This window comes from Perca flavescens, chromosome 2 (assembly GCF_004354835.1).
Source record: "Perca flavescens isolate YP-PL-M2 chromosome 2, PFLA_1.0, whole genome shotgun sequence".
Classification (NCBI taxonomy): Eukaryota; Metazoa; Chordata; class Actinopteri; order Perciformes; family Percidae; genus Perca; species Perca flavescens.
Genome location: NC_041332.1, coordinates 17,774,225 through 17,791,467, shown reverse-complemented (window position 1 = coordinate 17,791,467; position 17,243 = coordinate 17,774,225). Strand labels below are relative to the sequence as shown.

The 17,243-nt window shown below is 38.4% G+C and overlaps 1 protein-coding gene across 1 annotated transcript in view; it reads left to right on the top strand.

Moving 5' to 3' along the window:
* The first annotated feature begins 5,813 nt into the window (after positions 1–5,813).
* LOC114548934 (zeta-sarcoglycan) overlaps positions 5,814–17,243 on the top strand; it is a 175,942-nt gene continuing 164,512 nt past the window's right edge. The window contains exon 1 of the mRNA XM_028568961.1: positions 5,814–6,023. Coding sequence (XP_028424762.1) covers positions 5,814–6,023 — 210 coding nt within the window. The remainder of the gene's footprint in view (positions 6,024–17,243) is intronic.

Sequence of the window (17,243 nt, the reverse complement as noted above, 5' to 3'; positions counted from 1 at the left end):
GGTTGTACTTACAAAACCACAATTATTTTTTACATAGATCCCATTGTAATTAATAATCATTATACAACATACTCTTTATATTTTAGCACAATACAATTCTAGCAAAACTTTTGGAGATAAGGGCCTGTGATTTATTAAGCCACTATTTACAACCAGTTAAGTAAAGAATTGAAAAGTTGTGAACATCCAGCACTCATTACTCAAAAAAGGAGCTGCATTGTACTTGTATTTATACCCAGTTTTTCCAAGATGCAGTCATTTCTCACATAATTTATTGCATTCCTTTTCGTGTCTACATTCTCTCTGCCCTGAAAAAAAAATGTTTCTCTCCGTCTGTCCGTTTTGATATAATGTATCCTATCTATCCCACATGTTGAAGTAGTGTCACATAATGGTCTGAATGAATAAACCACATTATTCAGTTAATACTACCTCCATTTTCTATAATTTGCTGAAAAAAGGTCAGATTTGAAGAAACAACCGGTATTAGAAGTCGATTAAAAAATGTTGGCTTCCACCTACTTACATTTCTAAATATCATATTCACTCTTACAAAAAAAACACTTTACCACTCAACTATGTATAGTAAATGCTCTCTTTGGGAGCTCGCATTAAAGAGGCCGATAGAAAGAGAAACACAGAGAGAACGTCAAAGCCATCAGAAGTGGAACGATATTGAAGCGGTGGTATTGATTGAGTATAAGCAGATGAGAGCAGAGCTGGGCTGTTTGATGCTGGCTGACAGATACATTGGATCGCCCCCAGCACTTCACATATAGCAGCAGCACCAATGGGCAGTGCGTGTGCATACTGATTACACTTTGATACGCATTTCAGCTATGAAGCGAAATCTTAAGCTGTCTCACTTTCTCTCTACAAGTCCATCCGTTTATCATTTCATTAATTATCCACCCATGTGTCCACGTCAAATTCATCTATATCCTTCCTTCTATCAACTTATCTTCTGTAGCTTTCACATACAGTACCATTGGTGTTTTTAGACCCTTTTTTAGGGGGGCTCAAGCTCAGAGACCTTGTCATCTGTAAAGTGTCTTGAGATAACTCTTGCTATGATTTGATACTATGAATAAAATTGAATTGAATTGAATTGAATTAGGGGCTGAGCCCCCGTAAAAGTCTGATCCTAGAATCGCCCCTGTACAATACATTATCTGGCAGCACACGTGTATATCTGTTCCCACTCTCCTCGCCTCATGCCACCAAGCTGAATATGACTTGACACATACTTCACATCCCACATGCATTAACATTAATTTATTGCATAATGAGAGAGGATGACATTGTGCATCAGTGTCAGATTTTTCTGAAATGTCTCTTACCGGACATGTATGAGAAGCTTTATTTTAAATAAAAAAGTGAAATGCCCACGGAACAGCAAACGCAGCAGGCGATTGGAACACAATTTATAATTCCAAGTTTTACATTGCCATCATTATAATGACATTCATTTGTGATTGAGTTGTCTTAATGCATTTTGAAAGTCTTTTTTATGTCATATGGAGCTGCTTGAAAATGAAAGACAGTTTCAAGTAATATCTCCTGTCCTTATCTCCTGTTATTATTTCTTATTAAAGTAATGCTTTTCTTTTTGTGCTTCTCTTTTTGAGGGTTTGCAGGGGTGGATAAGTCATGTGTCTGCACCAAGATTATATATTTTTCTCTCTTGATTTCTGTCATTTGTCTCTTTTGTTTTCTCCCTGTTCTTCTTCATCCCCTCTCATCTTCTCATCATCAAAGTGAAGTGATGAGCTTCAGTCTGGTGTCACATGGAGATACTGTGTGTGCTACATAGAATATAGTGTCTCTACTCATCCAGATTTGTCATACAGATGCGTGTCCACTACCTGACTTTGGATAACTTTTAACCACCAAGTCATGTTGCCATTTGATTTTACGTAATGGTATTCATGTTACCCTGATGGTCACTGTTACCAATATATGTAGTGAAAGGTAAACCCTTACAAAGTTGCAAAATGTTGGAAAGGGTCTAATAGGTGTTATAAATTCACAAATGTTGCATTTTGGTCATGGATGTTATTTCAGGGGCTTTTTCCCCTTAGATGTGCTACTTTCCATTTTGCCGAGTTGCACATAGTCACGTAAATTATTGCTGTAAAAAAAGCAAATTATAACTGTAAGTTATTGCTATTTTTTTGTATTTTTTTTTTATTGTATTAGTGGTTATATGTCTTATGATTTGGAAGTGACATTTTACCGATCTCTCGTCGACCACCATTAAACCAAAAATGAAAAATCATCATTTATATACTGTATATACAATCTAATTTAGAGTATTGGTTCTGCTCAGATCATTGTTTGATCACAGTTGAGGGTATGCTGTTATGGTAACCATGGTGACATGGCTATAGTAGCTGTTGTTTTTATGGCTGTCAAGACATTATGATGTTAATAAAGTTAGGTCATGCTGTGCAGGGCCTCCAGGCTGTGGTGCACCCTGGGATTGATTAATGACTCTGTTGTCATTTCAATCTAAGAAATGCTTTGGAAAAGGGAGGGAGGGATGAGTGGAGGTCAAAAGAAGGGAGGGAGGAAAAGGGGGAGAAAAAATTGGATTGGTTGAGAAGAGAGAGCAGAGAGGAAGAAAGAAAATGAGGTGAGTGAGAACAGCAGAGTAGAGTGAATGTGGAAATGGAGAAAAGTATGAAGTTAAGTTGAGAGAAAACGATGGACGTGTAATGGTTGAGGAGCAGAATGAGGTCAAGGACACAAATATGCTTATGATCTGAATTAAGAGGGATGGAAATAACTGAAAGGTTTGAGAAATGACAATGGGAAATAAAGATGGAAGGAAAGAAGAATGAAGGGAAAGGAAGTAAACAAGGATAGACCTAGGAAAGGAGTGAAATGCAAGTTAAGTTTGAAGGGCAGGGAGTGGGGCATTTTCTGTGACAAAAGGGGGTGTGAAAAAGTATGACTAATACAGTACACACAATTGGGGAACTATGGGCTAGGAGAAAATAATGTTCTGTCAAGATGCCGAGTTGGATTGATTACCATCCATAGCTATGAGTGAAATGAGACACAAGACAGTGAATGAGTCATTGACAGAGCATTAATGTGGGTGCAAATCACAGTAATTGAAACAGACACAAAAGTGACCACACACAATCTGTGTGACAGAATTATGTAATTCAAAACCACTTGGATATTTATTAATATTTATTGTTATGCACCAAAACACCAATACACATTTCCCTGTATGTGCAAAGCTACTTGGCAATAAAAGATTTTTGTTTTCATTGGTGCCTTGGCTGATTCACATTCTTGCTCTTGGCCTTTGAGAAACACCCACACACACACACACACACACACACACACACACACACACACACACACACACACACACACACACACACACACACACACACACTGCTATTGATTTAGTGTGGATGCTGAATACTGAGATACAATTATCAAAAGGTGCAGCAGATGAACCAGCTGAGAAAATTGCAGGATAAAAAAAGGGAAAACATGAATCCCTTTGCCTACTTCACTAACATTAAGCCCTCAGTTTGCATTATTATGTCTTATCCAGCTAGTGATAAAAATGAATTTGTTCATATTGAGACCATATATTACATGCATATCTGGTCTGCCAAAAAAAGCAGATTGTGATATACATCCTAGCCTTTCATCGCTTCTTTTAAATCTGATATTATAAAAAAAATGTTGTTTTTCTTCTTCTCCATTTTTAACAAATACATTTATATTGCTATTCACTCTTTTGTTTAGTTAATGCATACAAACACATTTCTATGTATCTCCAGAGACATTATGGTTGATTAAGTCTTCATTGCATCTCGGTTGAATTTCCACATGGATTTGATGTGTTTTGGCTCTGCCTTATCAAAGTTCAGTCACCCAGAATTTCGGTTAATTCAGGTGGAAAATGGCTCCTGAAGTGGAAAGGAAAACACAACTGAGTAAGATCGTCTACCATATCATCACGGTGGGAGACTGGTCAGACTGGTATTTTTGGAATGAGTCCAGCAGCTTTTAGTTAATTATTCTAGGAATTATTCTAGGATTTTCACGTGGAAAATTGGGATTTATTAGTCTTGGTTTGCCTATAACAGTTTTCTGCTAAGTGATATGCTGTTAATATAATAAAAGGTATTGAATTTTTTTTTTTTTAAAGATCGGGGACTTAGACATAACTGATTAAAATCAATATATTTGTAATGTCAATTAGAATGGGAGAATGTAAATGTTGGACAAAACCTCAAGCATATGTGGTCAAATTATATATTGCAAAAATATCAATACACAAGAATCTCAAAACTCAACATCAGTGACATTTTGAAGTTTTGAAGGTGTTAACGGCATGTCTGTCACATCAATAAGACCTTGGGTTTTCCGTGTAAGACAACGAGGACCCATATGGAGACACAGATTGCAGAGAAATATTTGCTTTTCAGACTCTTTCAATGAAAAACCCCAAAAAAGAACAGGCCAAGTCTGCATTTTCTTTTTTCTGCAGGCAAAGCAACAGTCAGCATTTGTGTTCCCCATCAAGGATCGTTGCTATCATCATGTGAGACTATATGGAGAAAAACCATTGCGCAGGTGTGTGTGTGTGTGTGTGTGTGTGTGTGTGTGTGTGTGTGTGTGTGTGTGTGTGTGTGTGTTGGGGGAATCAACAGTCAGTGAGGTGTTAAGGTCATGCAGCCTCAGAAAATAAAGACATAATGTGTGTGTGTGTGTGTGTGTGTGTGTGTGTGAGAGAGACTGATAAAGAGGGAGAGAGGTGCAGAAGTGAGATAGGAAGTGAATTAGGGAGTGAGAGGGAGAGAAAGAGAGAGAGAGAATTTGAGGTAGCAGGTTGAAGAGAGTGAGAAAGAGTTGGAGAGTCAGAGATGGACAGAGATAGTACCTTGCCGCCAGTGTCCATATCTCTTGCCACCAATGACTCCTCCTGCTGCACTACAACTAATGGACTCTGTCCGCCTTTGCCGTCTTATCTGCCCCCTTCTCACGCTCCACCTCTATCTCATTTTTATCGTACTTCAGTCTTTCTCTTTTACGCTCTACCCTGCTCTCTCACTTCCAAACTCTTTCAATATCTCACGCTTTGCCTCAATTTTTTCTCTCTTTTTCTGTTGTTCTGCTTTTCCCCTTCATTTTCACTTAATACAGTTTCCATCCTTCCCACCACCATGACCAAATCCCCAAAAGTTCACCATCTCCTCTCTCTGTTTTATCTTTTTCTGAATTGCATGGATGAAAAAATGGAAGAATAAGCATGCCATTTCTATCTTCATTCTCACTTTTTCTCTTTGGAATCTTTACTGTGATGCTTGTCTAGTATTTGTGCAGAGCAGTGCTGCATGATATGAGGAAAATATGCGAAAACGTTGTTGAATATCGCGATAACGATATGACTTGCGATAAATAAACAGACTGTGCATTCTGCATTTCTGCTGCTTTCAGTATTCTGCTAAAATACAACAAATTGCTTGTTGAATTTAAAACAAATGAAAGGAAATCATTTCCAATATGCTTTTATTGAACACATTGGTCATTGAATTGCACATAAAAGGCACCACTGAAAAAAGAATGACAGAAACATTTTAAAGTGGAGTATTCTACTGATATTTGCTCCAGCACATCTACTCAGAATAAATAAATAACATTTTAGGAACGGTATTCCCTCATAATTAGTGCACATAGTTTAGAAAGATGAACATCTAAAAGAGAAAGCGAGAATTATAAAAATGAGTGATGAAATAAATGATTCTTACATATATTCTTCATATTTTTGTCTCTTTCAGATGACCCAGGAGCAGTATATCCTTGCGGCACAGCCCAATCCGCTTCACCAGCGGGGGGCGTCAGTGTGCGGCACCCAGGTTTACCCAGCAGTGGGAATCTACGGCTGGAGGAAGAGATGCTTGTACTTCTTCATACTCCTCCTCCTCGTCACCATGATCGTCAACCTCGCGCTGACCATCTGGATCCTCAAAGTCATGAACTTCACTCCGGTAAGAGCCATGTGTTTATGTCATTTAAATGCCAGGGTTTTTTATTTACAACACGAGAGTGATGATAAAACCAACAGAGGTTCACCAGGAGTGTGTCTGTGTGTGTGTGTGTGTGTGTGTGTGTGTGTGTGTGTGTGTGTGTGTGTGTTACAGTAGCATTAACATATCAAGTGAATGTTGTCCTTTTATTTAAAATGATCTTGCCAAATTAGTAGTGTCCGCTATTGATGAAGATGAAGTTGCATATTATTTAGTTAAAATGTCACTACACCAAATAGTATTCTTAAACTGTAATTGAGATATTTCGTTTTTCAGCGGTATTGTTCACAAATATATAATAACGTGCTTTTTCTCTTTATTTTTCTTCTTTGTGTTATTGTTCTTATGGATTTGTTTTTGCGCACCCATTCGAGACCATGTTTCTAGAAACACATCTAATTTATTCATATTTGTAATGCTCACATTTTTTTCCATTTTTAAATATATACACAATTAATTAATGATAACATTTGTTTACATTTAACTGATAAAGACCTCTAGTGGATGTGTGTATGTATGTATGTATGTATGTATGTATGTCAAGAGCAATGGCAGGAGTAAAAAATAAAATATATTATTAGAGCTTAAAAATTTGGTAGTAAACATTTTCTGTTTACTACCAACATTCAAGTTTTTTGTCCTTTTTTTAACCACAACTGCTATCTTTTGCCTGAACCTAATCAAACCTTAAATGTAGGTGTCTCTCATAAGCATTTCTCTTATATGACGTTTCGACTTTAAGATCAACAATCAATCAATCCTAATCAAACCATATGTAGCGGTGGCAGCAGTGATGGAGCATAAAACTGACATACAGTTCATATTTGTTTCCATATGTATAATACATTATACGTTGCTTTGGAAGGCAATAGCAAAGGACATATTTGTTGTTTAGTTTGGTGGTCTTAGGTAAGACTGATTAAAGGGCATTTGCAGTGACGGCACTGTAAAATATACTTCTGTCCAAATATCTAAAACTCACCTCATTTTTTTGCATTGGCTTTTCAATGTGGCTGAAATCTTTTTTCATGCTCTATTGCTCTTATTTTGTGATTGTAACTCCATCCTGATTTCATTGTTTTGTTATTGCTTTTATGTGCGTCCTTTCTTCCTGCTTTGTAAGCACCTTTTTAAGAAAGCACTTGCACTGTGGTTTTGTGCTTTTAAAATGTCAAATAAGTACATTTGACTTATATATTGTTATTTGTTTTTATTTGATAAAGATACTGAACACTAGCACACAATAATAACAACAGGCACTTTTAGGCAACAGGCAATTTTAGGACAAAATCATCTAGTCAATACTATCCACCAGTTTTCAACCTAGGCTTTCTGAACATGTCATCCAGGGGTTACAGCACCCATACATCCAATATCTCATATTGCCTTGGGGCTCAAGGAACTACACTGTGATAGTACATACAGTATGCAAATGATGCAGAATCTGACCCCTGCAAACCTCTGGTAAAGCCTCCCCATATCGTGACTTATGTTTCAATAAGCAACTTCACAATATAAGAGAGGTGAGGAAGTACGCCTGAGGGGAGGCAGCCAACACTAAGCATGAAAGAGCAAAGAAAACATTTCAAAGGCTGTATTCTGTGTGTGAAAAACAGAGACAGTATGAGAGACCAAGAGATATGAGGAGTTATAAAAGCAGGGAGGGAGTTAAACAAAAAGAACAAAAAGATAAAAGTGCATGAATATAAGTATAGAAGCTTTTCTTTTATTCTATATGAGTAAGTGTGTGCTAGAATCAACAATAATAAGAAAAAGCTATGAGTAAGGCCCATGAATTGTTCATAAATGCACTAATCTGGCAATTTTAAAATAAATGAAATTATGTTATAACAATAAATAGTTTTGTCCCATGTGCATTATATTTATATTCAATTTGCCTATATTAGTTGCTTGCACAAATTACTAACATGTAGTCATTGGAAAGTAAGGGAGAGGAGGTCAGGGTGATTGATGGGTTTATAAGTGGTTGCATCCTGTCTCATACTATAGTTGTCTTTGACATTTTGATATTATTTGATCTTGACCACAATGTCTCCCTAATATGAATAACCTGGTTTTCCCCAATTGACAAATATTTTCAAATGCAGGATGTGAACATATTACAGATGAGTATAAGGCAATAATTGTTGATTCTTAAATAAATAACACAATATAAGTAAAAGTATAAGTAACATTACATTTCCTTCAAAATATTTTCTTTCTATGGTAAAAAAAAAGTTGCATATACAAATATTTGTTCATTTTACTTGCAATGAAAATTGAAAAGCAACAAATATGTAAAAAAAATAAATACATAAAGCCTGCAGATATGGAAAAGGGACTTCTGGAATGGGGAGAGAAAGAAGGACCACAATATTGTAGAAGACACAATGATGCTGAAAAAAAATGCACATGACCTCTCTTGGACCCTGTTTTCTGGCAGCTGTCAGACTTTAGACTGCTCTTGAAATAAGTATTGTACAGATTGAGATCCTGTTATCCTGCAACGGCACCTCCCTAGCTATTTATCTAGTCCTTGGCAGTGCTACATGGTGAAGTTTGAGAAGAAGAGGGTAGTGTTGTGGCCGGGTTAGCTCAGTTGGTAGAGTAGGCGCACAAATATAGAGGTGTATGCCTCGACGCAGAAGGTCCAGGGTTTGAGTCCATCTTGAGATGATTTCCTGCATGTCATCCCTCTCTCTCCCCTTTCATATATTGATGTTTTTTCCATCAAAGGCTGAAATGCCCCAAAAAAATCTTAAAAAATAAAAATAAAAGTAAAGAAGAGAGTAGGTTAGTGGTAAGAACCGTCAGCTGGGCCAGATGTCCCTGGGTTTGCCACACCACTTCTTAACTTAATTCAGGCAAACACAGTTCAATAGTTTGCAATAATCAAATAAACACAGTGGATTTGTTAGCGTTCAATGCAATGTTTGTGTGATTAGATATTATTACAATAAAAATACACTACAGTTTCCGGCGGAGTAGACATCAGTATGGTCGACAGAGAAGGGAAAAACAAAGCATAGCAAAACAAAAAATAACAGAAAAGCAGTAAGATGGGCAACTGCTATGGAGGCCTGGAGGAAGGAACAACATGAGGTGGGGAAGATGGGTTGAAGAAGAAAATATAGAAATGATGAATATAGAATATAGAAAAGAACGTAGATGGTTGATAGGGTTGAGTAAGTGTCTGTCTAAATGTACATTAACACAACGACCAGCTCAGCTTCTCCCTCTTGTCCTCTTCCTCTGACCGGTCTATTTCACTGCCCCATTGAAGGTTGATGATGACTCGACAGGGACAGTCTGGAGTTGGCATAGTCGAGTGAGTCTTGCGAGTTTCTGCTTATCCCCCAAAAATATTTTCTTAAAATATACCTCTACATAAAACCTATATACTATTTGTAGCCAACATGAGCATACAGTATTTACGAGAGAAACAATATCCCTTTATAGCTTAAGAGAGTAAGTTTCACAGATTCCCAAATTTAATACAATGGTGTAAAACACTATTAGGTGCTTTATATGTCATATGACAAAAGGATCCAAGTGACCATTTAGGCTTACATTTATCAAAGTTAAAGCAACATGCCGACTTATTGGGACTTTAGTTTACTCACAGTAACCCTCAGAGTTAGATAAGTCCACACATCCTTCTCATCTCCATGTGTATTGTAACTCTGTCTGACGCCCCCAGCACTAGCTAAGCCTAGCACAGATCCTGGAGGTAACCGTCTCCAACTAGCCTACTGCTCCCAATAAGTGACAAAATAACGCCAACATGTTCATATTTACATGTTGTGATTTGTATAGTCACAGGGTGTACAAATAACAAGGTCACATGAGACACAGCCGTCTTCTAACTGTTTATAAACTGGGAACTATATTCTCAGAAAGGCGAAGTACTGCTACTTCTGCTACATGGGCGGAGTGATTTGCTAGCAGCACCTGAAGCCCTGTGGTGAGGAGCAGAGAGTTCACCTGGAGTTCGCTCAGAGTTGGAGTAATAGAGTCAACAATTACTAGATAGTAAAAGCATAGTGACCTTGTTATTTGTACACCCTGTGACTATACATACAACATGTAAACAGGAACATGTTGGCGTTACTTTGTAACTTATTCAGAGCAGGAGGCTAGTTGGAACCGGTTACCTCCAGGATCTATGCTAGGGTTAGCTAGCGCTGGGGGTTGAGAAGGGTATGTATTGACTTGTCTAACTCTGGGGGTTACGGTGAATAAGCTAATGTCCCAATAAGTTGGCGTGTTCCATTAAAAGAATTTCAACACATTGCTAGTATATTGTTGCTGTACTTTTGAACCCACTGCGACACCGCACTGGTTACTGCACTTGTCAAACAAGCATGCAGTACACACACGTGGTATTTGGTATGAGCGGCAAACAAAAATGTCACATAGCAACTGTATTAGCATTTCAAAGAACGTGTACAGCTGTGTTTGACTGCATTAAGCTGGAAAATACACCTGATTAAAATAAACTGAAAAAATTATAACAAGAGTGAGAATAACGGTGTTCCCTCAAATACTGCTTTTTCCACCAGACTTCAGCTTGGCTCCTTTGTCCCTATTTCCTAGTTTTGTTAAGGAGGGGCTAGTCTTGGTTTGCTGACTAGTCCACATAGCATTCCGGGATGGGAGAAAAATGTGCTCTGGTTTATTGACATTTCTTTAAACCAATCTCACTTGTCATGGGTGGCGCTAAGCTCCGCAGGGAGCCGCTGTAAAATAGCCTTGGGAAGGAACTAGTTTTGGTGGAACATGTGTACATTCAAAAGTTGTTTTAGTCAAAGAAAACTCAGATTGGACAGATAGTCTAGCTAGCTGTCTCAATTTACCATGCAGAGATCTGAGGAGCAGTTAACCATAGTCCTCATAAATCCACCGGAGTTTAGAATTCCAACACAAAGAAAGCGGAAGGAAGCTTCCTGCGGCACCGGAGCAATCCCGGAAGTGGAACATCGAGAATATAGACTGAGGGGCAAACCATACTTTTATCTATAGTCTTATGATGTGCATGATTTAGAGGAAACTACAGTAGTGGAGACTGAAAGCATCACTCCTGTTATCATGTATTGAACAACATGATTCATTGACGAAAGTTCCTTGGAGATCTCTAATCAAGCATTCACATACAAATTTGAAGAGGCAGGCTGTCTCTCGCCTACTATCGGTATCTTTTGTGCATGTTTGTGATCAGCTCATAATTAACATATAGAATGCAACAGAACCAATTGCGTGGTTGGGCTTTTTTTCTTTTCTAATGCAATCAATGCAAGTACAATTATTTCATCAGAGGTGTCACTCTTGTGCGTCTCAGGACATTTGCATAAAGTTCATTTTTCTCAATTTTCTGTTGCTACTTTGCACCTTCACACCTCTGATGCATGGGCCTCTTTGTGTAGCAGATTTCCATCAGAAACATCCAGCTGCTATCTGTGTCTTTGCATTTGTATACCTGAACACTACCTAAGGCTTATCGTTATTATCAACTTCAAGGCAAAGAACATCAGAAATAAAAGATCTCACTCATACAAACACACACTGCTTCATTATTTCTCATTTCAAATCCGGCAATAGGGGGTTGCTGCTTCTATGGCTCCAAGATTGTCATATCCTTTTATCACTATTCAAATCACATCTGACTGGCTGCGGCATAATGAAGGCCTTTCTCAAACTTTTTGTTTTGTTAGGAGTTGCCAGATGTGATTCTCATTGTGATGGTGTGGGGTGGAAAAAAAGATTTGCTTTTGAAGAGACAGCTTTGGCAGTAAATTATAGAGGAGGGACTTGTGGGAATAGAAGTTTACGTGTGGGTGTGTGTGTGTGTGTCTGTGTGTGTGTGTGTGAGAGAGAGAAAGACAGAAAGACAGTGTGGGGAAACTGAGAGGAAGTGTGTGTGTGCCAGCAATTATTCAGTAATTGTTCATGTGTGTGTGTGTGTGTGTATGTTTGAGTGTGTGCGCCTTTCTGTGCTTGTGTGTGTGTCTACTCTATACCCACATTTGTGTTTGTGCGTGTGTGTCCCTTTTCCTTTGGGCTTTCACTGCAGAGAAATTCAATTTCAGTTGTCACTCACCAATCAGCCTGCCTAATTCCTGGCCTGGACTAGACTCTGTGTGTGTATGTGTGTGTGTGCGTATGTGTGTGTGTGTGTGTGTGTGTGTGTGTGTGTGTGTGTGTGTGTGTGTGTGTGTGTGTGTGTGTGTGTGTGTGTGTGTGTGTGTGTGTGTGTGTGTGTGTGTGTGTGTGTGTGTGTGTGTGTGTGTGTGTGTGTTTCTATGTCAGGGTGTGCAATTTCTGCACAGTGTGTTTTTCATCTTAGTACCTGCTTAATCCACAATAGTCTCTGCATACCGGCATAATGACCTCTTACAATATGTGAAATACATTTGTTGAATGCTCCTCTTGCACACTGAAGTCATAAACCAGATGTGATTTATCAACATTCAGAATTTTATTTCCAATACAATGAACGCCACTAACTCAATATGGGTGTCAAAATGTCCTTAGTGCTTATGGTAAAATAGCATCTTTATCTTTAAAGCGACATCTAAACTTTATAGCGACATCTAAACTCCAAGGAAGAAAGATTCCTGTGTTTAACTTTGTGCAGCAACTTTGGGAACTTTTTAATTCTTAACCACATCAAAGTGATAAATACCACATCAAACCGTTATATTGTAGAAGAAGAACAATAAAATTTGTTTCCGTATTCTCACACATAGGTGACAATTGTAAACTTTTATTGGCAGTGTGCTTTTTTTATTTTTAAATCCTGATTGGCTGCCAATCAGTGGGGGCATACAATAAAACTTTATTCTTGTGGTACTTTTGAGATCAGAATTACAGGGTGATTTAAAGATGATAAAACAACAATTGGAGAATCAATAAAAATGACGAACATTAATTAGAAATGGGGGTTATGACTGCATAAAATAGGGTTGCAACAGGGAAATACAAACACATCAGCTTATGAGTAGCTCATAAAACTGAGGCAAGAGAGACAGACAAAGTCTTCATGACAATAGGTCAGTGTCTCTGTAATGATGTCTCACAGGTTTTTATAACAATGAACAATAGTTTCATTTTGATCTTTAATCCACCAATTCACTTAGAATTTTAGAAAACGATTAATGGAACTTTTTACAAGCATCATACCACATGTAGCGTGATTTATAATATTCTTAAGCCTCGCCTGCCATGGTTATACAGGTACACTGAGATGCTGAATATGTGCAAACATGTACTTGATTGCTGTGTGCCCAAGCAGCATTATTCCTTCTGTTCTGTATGATTTTGCTTTTCAGTTACATGCATACATATATAATTCAATCATATTGAACGCTGCAGCACTAGCCTTTCCACTCCCTACCAGCTCTTCTATTTATATGAAGACCCTGTTTCCTTTGTTAATTGCTTGGATTCTCAGCTTAGCCTTACGCTCTGCATTCCCTATCAGTATGTTGTTTGATTCTGCCTGGCAACCAGACTAGAGTGGAGGGTAAAGCATTTGTGCATGTAGGTGAACATGCATGGAAACCTTTGTATTGGCGGTTTTTGTTTTTTATATACTTTTGGGTTCTACGCTTTGTGTGCAGCGATTACATTTACAGTTAATTTTTTCTTGTTTTCTGTTTCATACCCAACTACTGTACTATGAGTTAGATTAATCAGCTTGCTTGATGGTCAGGTCCCCACAATAGTGTGTTAAGATGTGGGAGCTACATTAGCTAGCCTGTGCAACACATTGACCCATAAAGAGTGATGTCACTCCAGCCCAACTTTTTGTCAGTTTGACTCTCAGTTGACAAACCATTGCATTTTTTTTTTTATCTTCACATTTAATGTTGCATTGTATATAAACACACCGTACAAATACAGAATACTTAGTGGCATCTAGCGGGGAGGCTGCAGATTGCAGCCAACTGAATTCCCCCTCCTTTCCTAATAAAATCCAGCTGCCTACGGTGGCCTGCAAGGCCCTCTCTAGAGCCAGTGTTTGATTTGTCCATACTGGGCTTCTGTAGAAACATGGCGGTACAACAGGGCAGACTCCTTGGAAGAGGTCCAGCCCTCTATGTAGATATAAAGGGCTCATTCTAAGCTAACGAACCACGATTCTTAGTTTCAGGTGATTATACACTAATGAAAACGTAGTTATGAATATTATATTCCTTTTCTGCCAATAGATCCCCTAAAATGCTGCACACTGCTCCTTTAAATCTTCACCAAGAAAGCAATGTAGATGTAATTTATATTGAATTTTACCAAATTGCAGTTAATGTCACTGCAATTTCACCATGGCTTCAACATTGTAAATGTCATTATTATCCTTAAAATTAACTGTTGTTCTTGTAAACTTTAGGATCTATGTTACTGGCAAATGTCACCAAATTAAAATGTCAGGGTTATTTAATTCAGTGCATTTCTCACTAACTAACCATTTACTCAAAGTATCAAAACTGAGCTGTAAATAAAGATATTGTAATGTTTTATGCCAAAGGAGATTTAAGGGAAGAGAGCTGGGAGAAAGATCCAGGTTTCTCTGTGTTGAGCGTTAACCCACCGCAGTTTCGTAGACAATTTAAATTTGTCATTTCCTTCAGGCAAATAGGGCGATAGGTACATGATCTCAATTAGTGGAAGGGGTGCTCTTTGCTGTCACAGCTGCTCTTGTGATTTATGTTTAAGAGATATGCAGTTTTGTTTTTTTATAAAAGCCCTGCCTGATGTAGCTTAATGTTTCTTTACAAACAAACTAATCTGGAGAGAGAGACAGAGAGAGAGAGAGAGAGAGAGAGAGAGAGAGAGAGAGAGAGAGAGAGGAAAATAGAGAGATTGGAGTGAGGGAGGCAAACAGTGAGGATGGTGAATGATGCATAGAATAAGACAGATAGGAAAAAGGAGGGAGAGGGAGTGATGGGACTAAGTGTATGTGTATGTGTGTGGCCTAATAGAGTGTCCCATCATCTACGCTCAGCTTCTCCCTCCTGTCCTCTGCCTCTGCTGTCCTTAGGGACTTGGAGAGGTGTCTGTTTCACTGCCTCATGGAGTCGAAGTGAGTGGATGAAGGGCTGGCAGAGACAGGCAATGTGGAGTTTGATGTGTGGCTGTGTGAGTGTGACAGTGTTCATCGAGGTACCGTCACCTTCACTATCTTCTTGTTCAGAGCCCCATTAAACCTATAGTCTGTGAGCTGTAAGGGTCAGTGAATAAGTTGGGGGTAATGACCAAAAGTGCCAGCGAATAAAGTTGTTGTAATTTAAATAAGTAATTTCATTGATAAATTGAATTTAAATAAGTGTAAGTATTGCAAAATGGTTCATCCAGCATTAATTCAATATAGATCACATATGAATGAATAACAACTTTTTGGCTGTTAAAGGTACAATATGTAACATTTCTGCTTTAAAATGTCTAAAAATGACTATACCTATGTTATATATTTTTATGAGTTGTGTTCTTACACTATCCTAAATGTTTCCACCAAATGTCAAACCCAGAGAAATCTGTTATTTTATTTTCAGACACGGCACGTTTCCTTTATTCGCCCATCAGTGGCGTCATATAACCTTTCACCCTCCAGTTACTCCACTTCCGTCAGAACACTGACACCAAGATGATACGTTCAAGAGTAATTGTAAATCATACAATGTCACAGAAAAAAAATACTTGTAACCGTAATACTGCTTTTTTTTGCCATACAGCATCCTTTTGTGATTAACTACATCCCACTTTTTATCACAGTAATACAACAGAGACCTTATCTATTTTGAAAGTTAAATATCGATACCAGCTTGACGTTATTACAATGTGCTAAGGTTGATGCTAACGCTTTGTGGGTAAAATTGAGGTTACAACATCGTTCAACACGCTAATAGTTATTTTTAGTATGATTGTTTCGACCACAGCTAACAGGAATGAGCTAACCCACGAATAACTTCACTAGTAATGTTAACGTTAGCTGTATAGATAGACGATTAATCTAATGCTAATTTAGCCAAAGTAGCACACCCGGTCTGTCTGCCTCACTCCCCCAGCGCAGAGAGACTCAGTTCGGGATGACAGCTGACAACAGCCCCGGGACATAAAGCTAGCTAGTTACCGTTAGCCCCCAGTCAGCTATCAGCCAGCTACTTTCATTACAGCAACCCCACCCGGCCAGAACTTTTCTCCAGTGCCTGGTGCTTACAACGCTAACGGCAGTTTAATTAAACGTCAGGAAATAGACTATATCAGACCCAGCACCAAGTCACAACAGCGGCCATCCATAGCGGTAGCTAGCTACATCTCCGTAGCGCTACTGGTGTATGTGCCGAAAATCTCCTCCCTGCCGAATTTCTCCCCCCTTCGCGTTTAGCTGTCTTTACAGTTAGCTAAATTAACCCGACAAAAGGTGGATTAAGCACCAAAACGAAAAGTTAAGATTACTGAAAAGTGAAGGGGAGATAATTCCTGTCAGCTGGGAGATGTTCTGCTGCTGCACAACAGGCATCGAACGTCCTGGCTCGCTATCGCAGAGATTTCCCCAACAATCCCCACCCACACCCGTCTCTCAGCCTCGTTTAGTAGCTAGCTAGCGTTACAACAAACCCCGTCCGCCCCGGTGTTGAAACCATCCAAAAGGTGACATTGATATGTGAAATATTTTGTGTTTTAGCTACTGGCTACTGTTAGCTTGCTGGCTCACTAGCTAACTCTTCAGCTACAAATCAAAATCTAATCAAGAAAAACGTAATTATGTTGGGGAAACTGCAGCTATTTTATTAGAATAACATGAATAAACGTAACGTGAATAAACTTGAATGGGTAAAATCGTCCGTGAACTGATGCATTCTAACCGGCAGCGAAGGTGTTTAACACTAAAAACTCCCATAATTCCATGCAACTTCCCAACGTCATCAAAAGTCCAGTTTTACCGTCCATTGTTTTGGTTGAGAGACCCCTAGCGGCAGAAAGTTACATATTGTACGTCTAAAGTGAAATCTATCGTAATATACGATCATATTAGATTGCATATAACCGAGCGTATCATAACTGCATGGATTAGGGTTAAAGGGCATGATTGTCATAATATGACAGGTGACGGTTACTGTTTTTTCAGTCTGTATGTGTTTCTTTGTTTTTTTTCAATTTGCTGGTGTGCATGAGTTTGTGTGT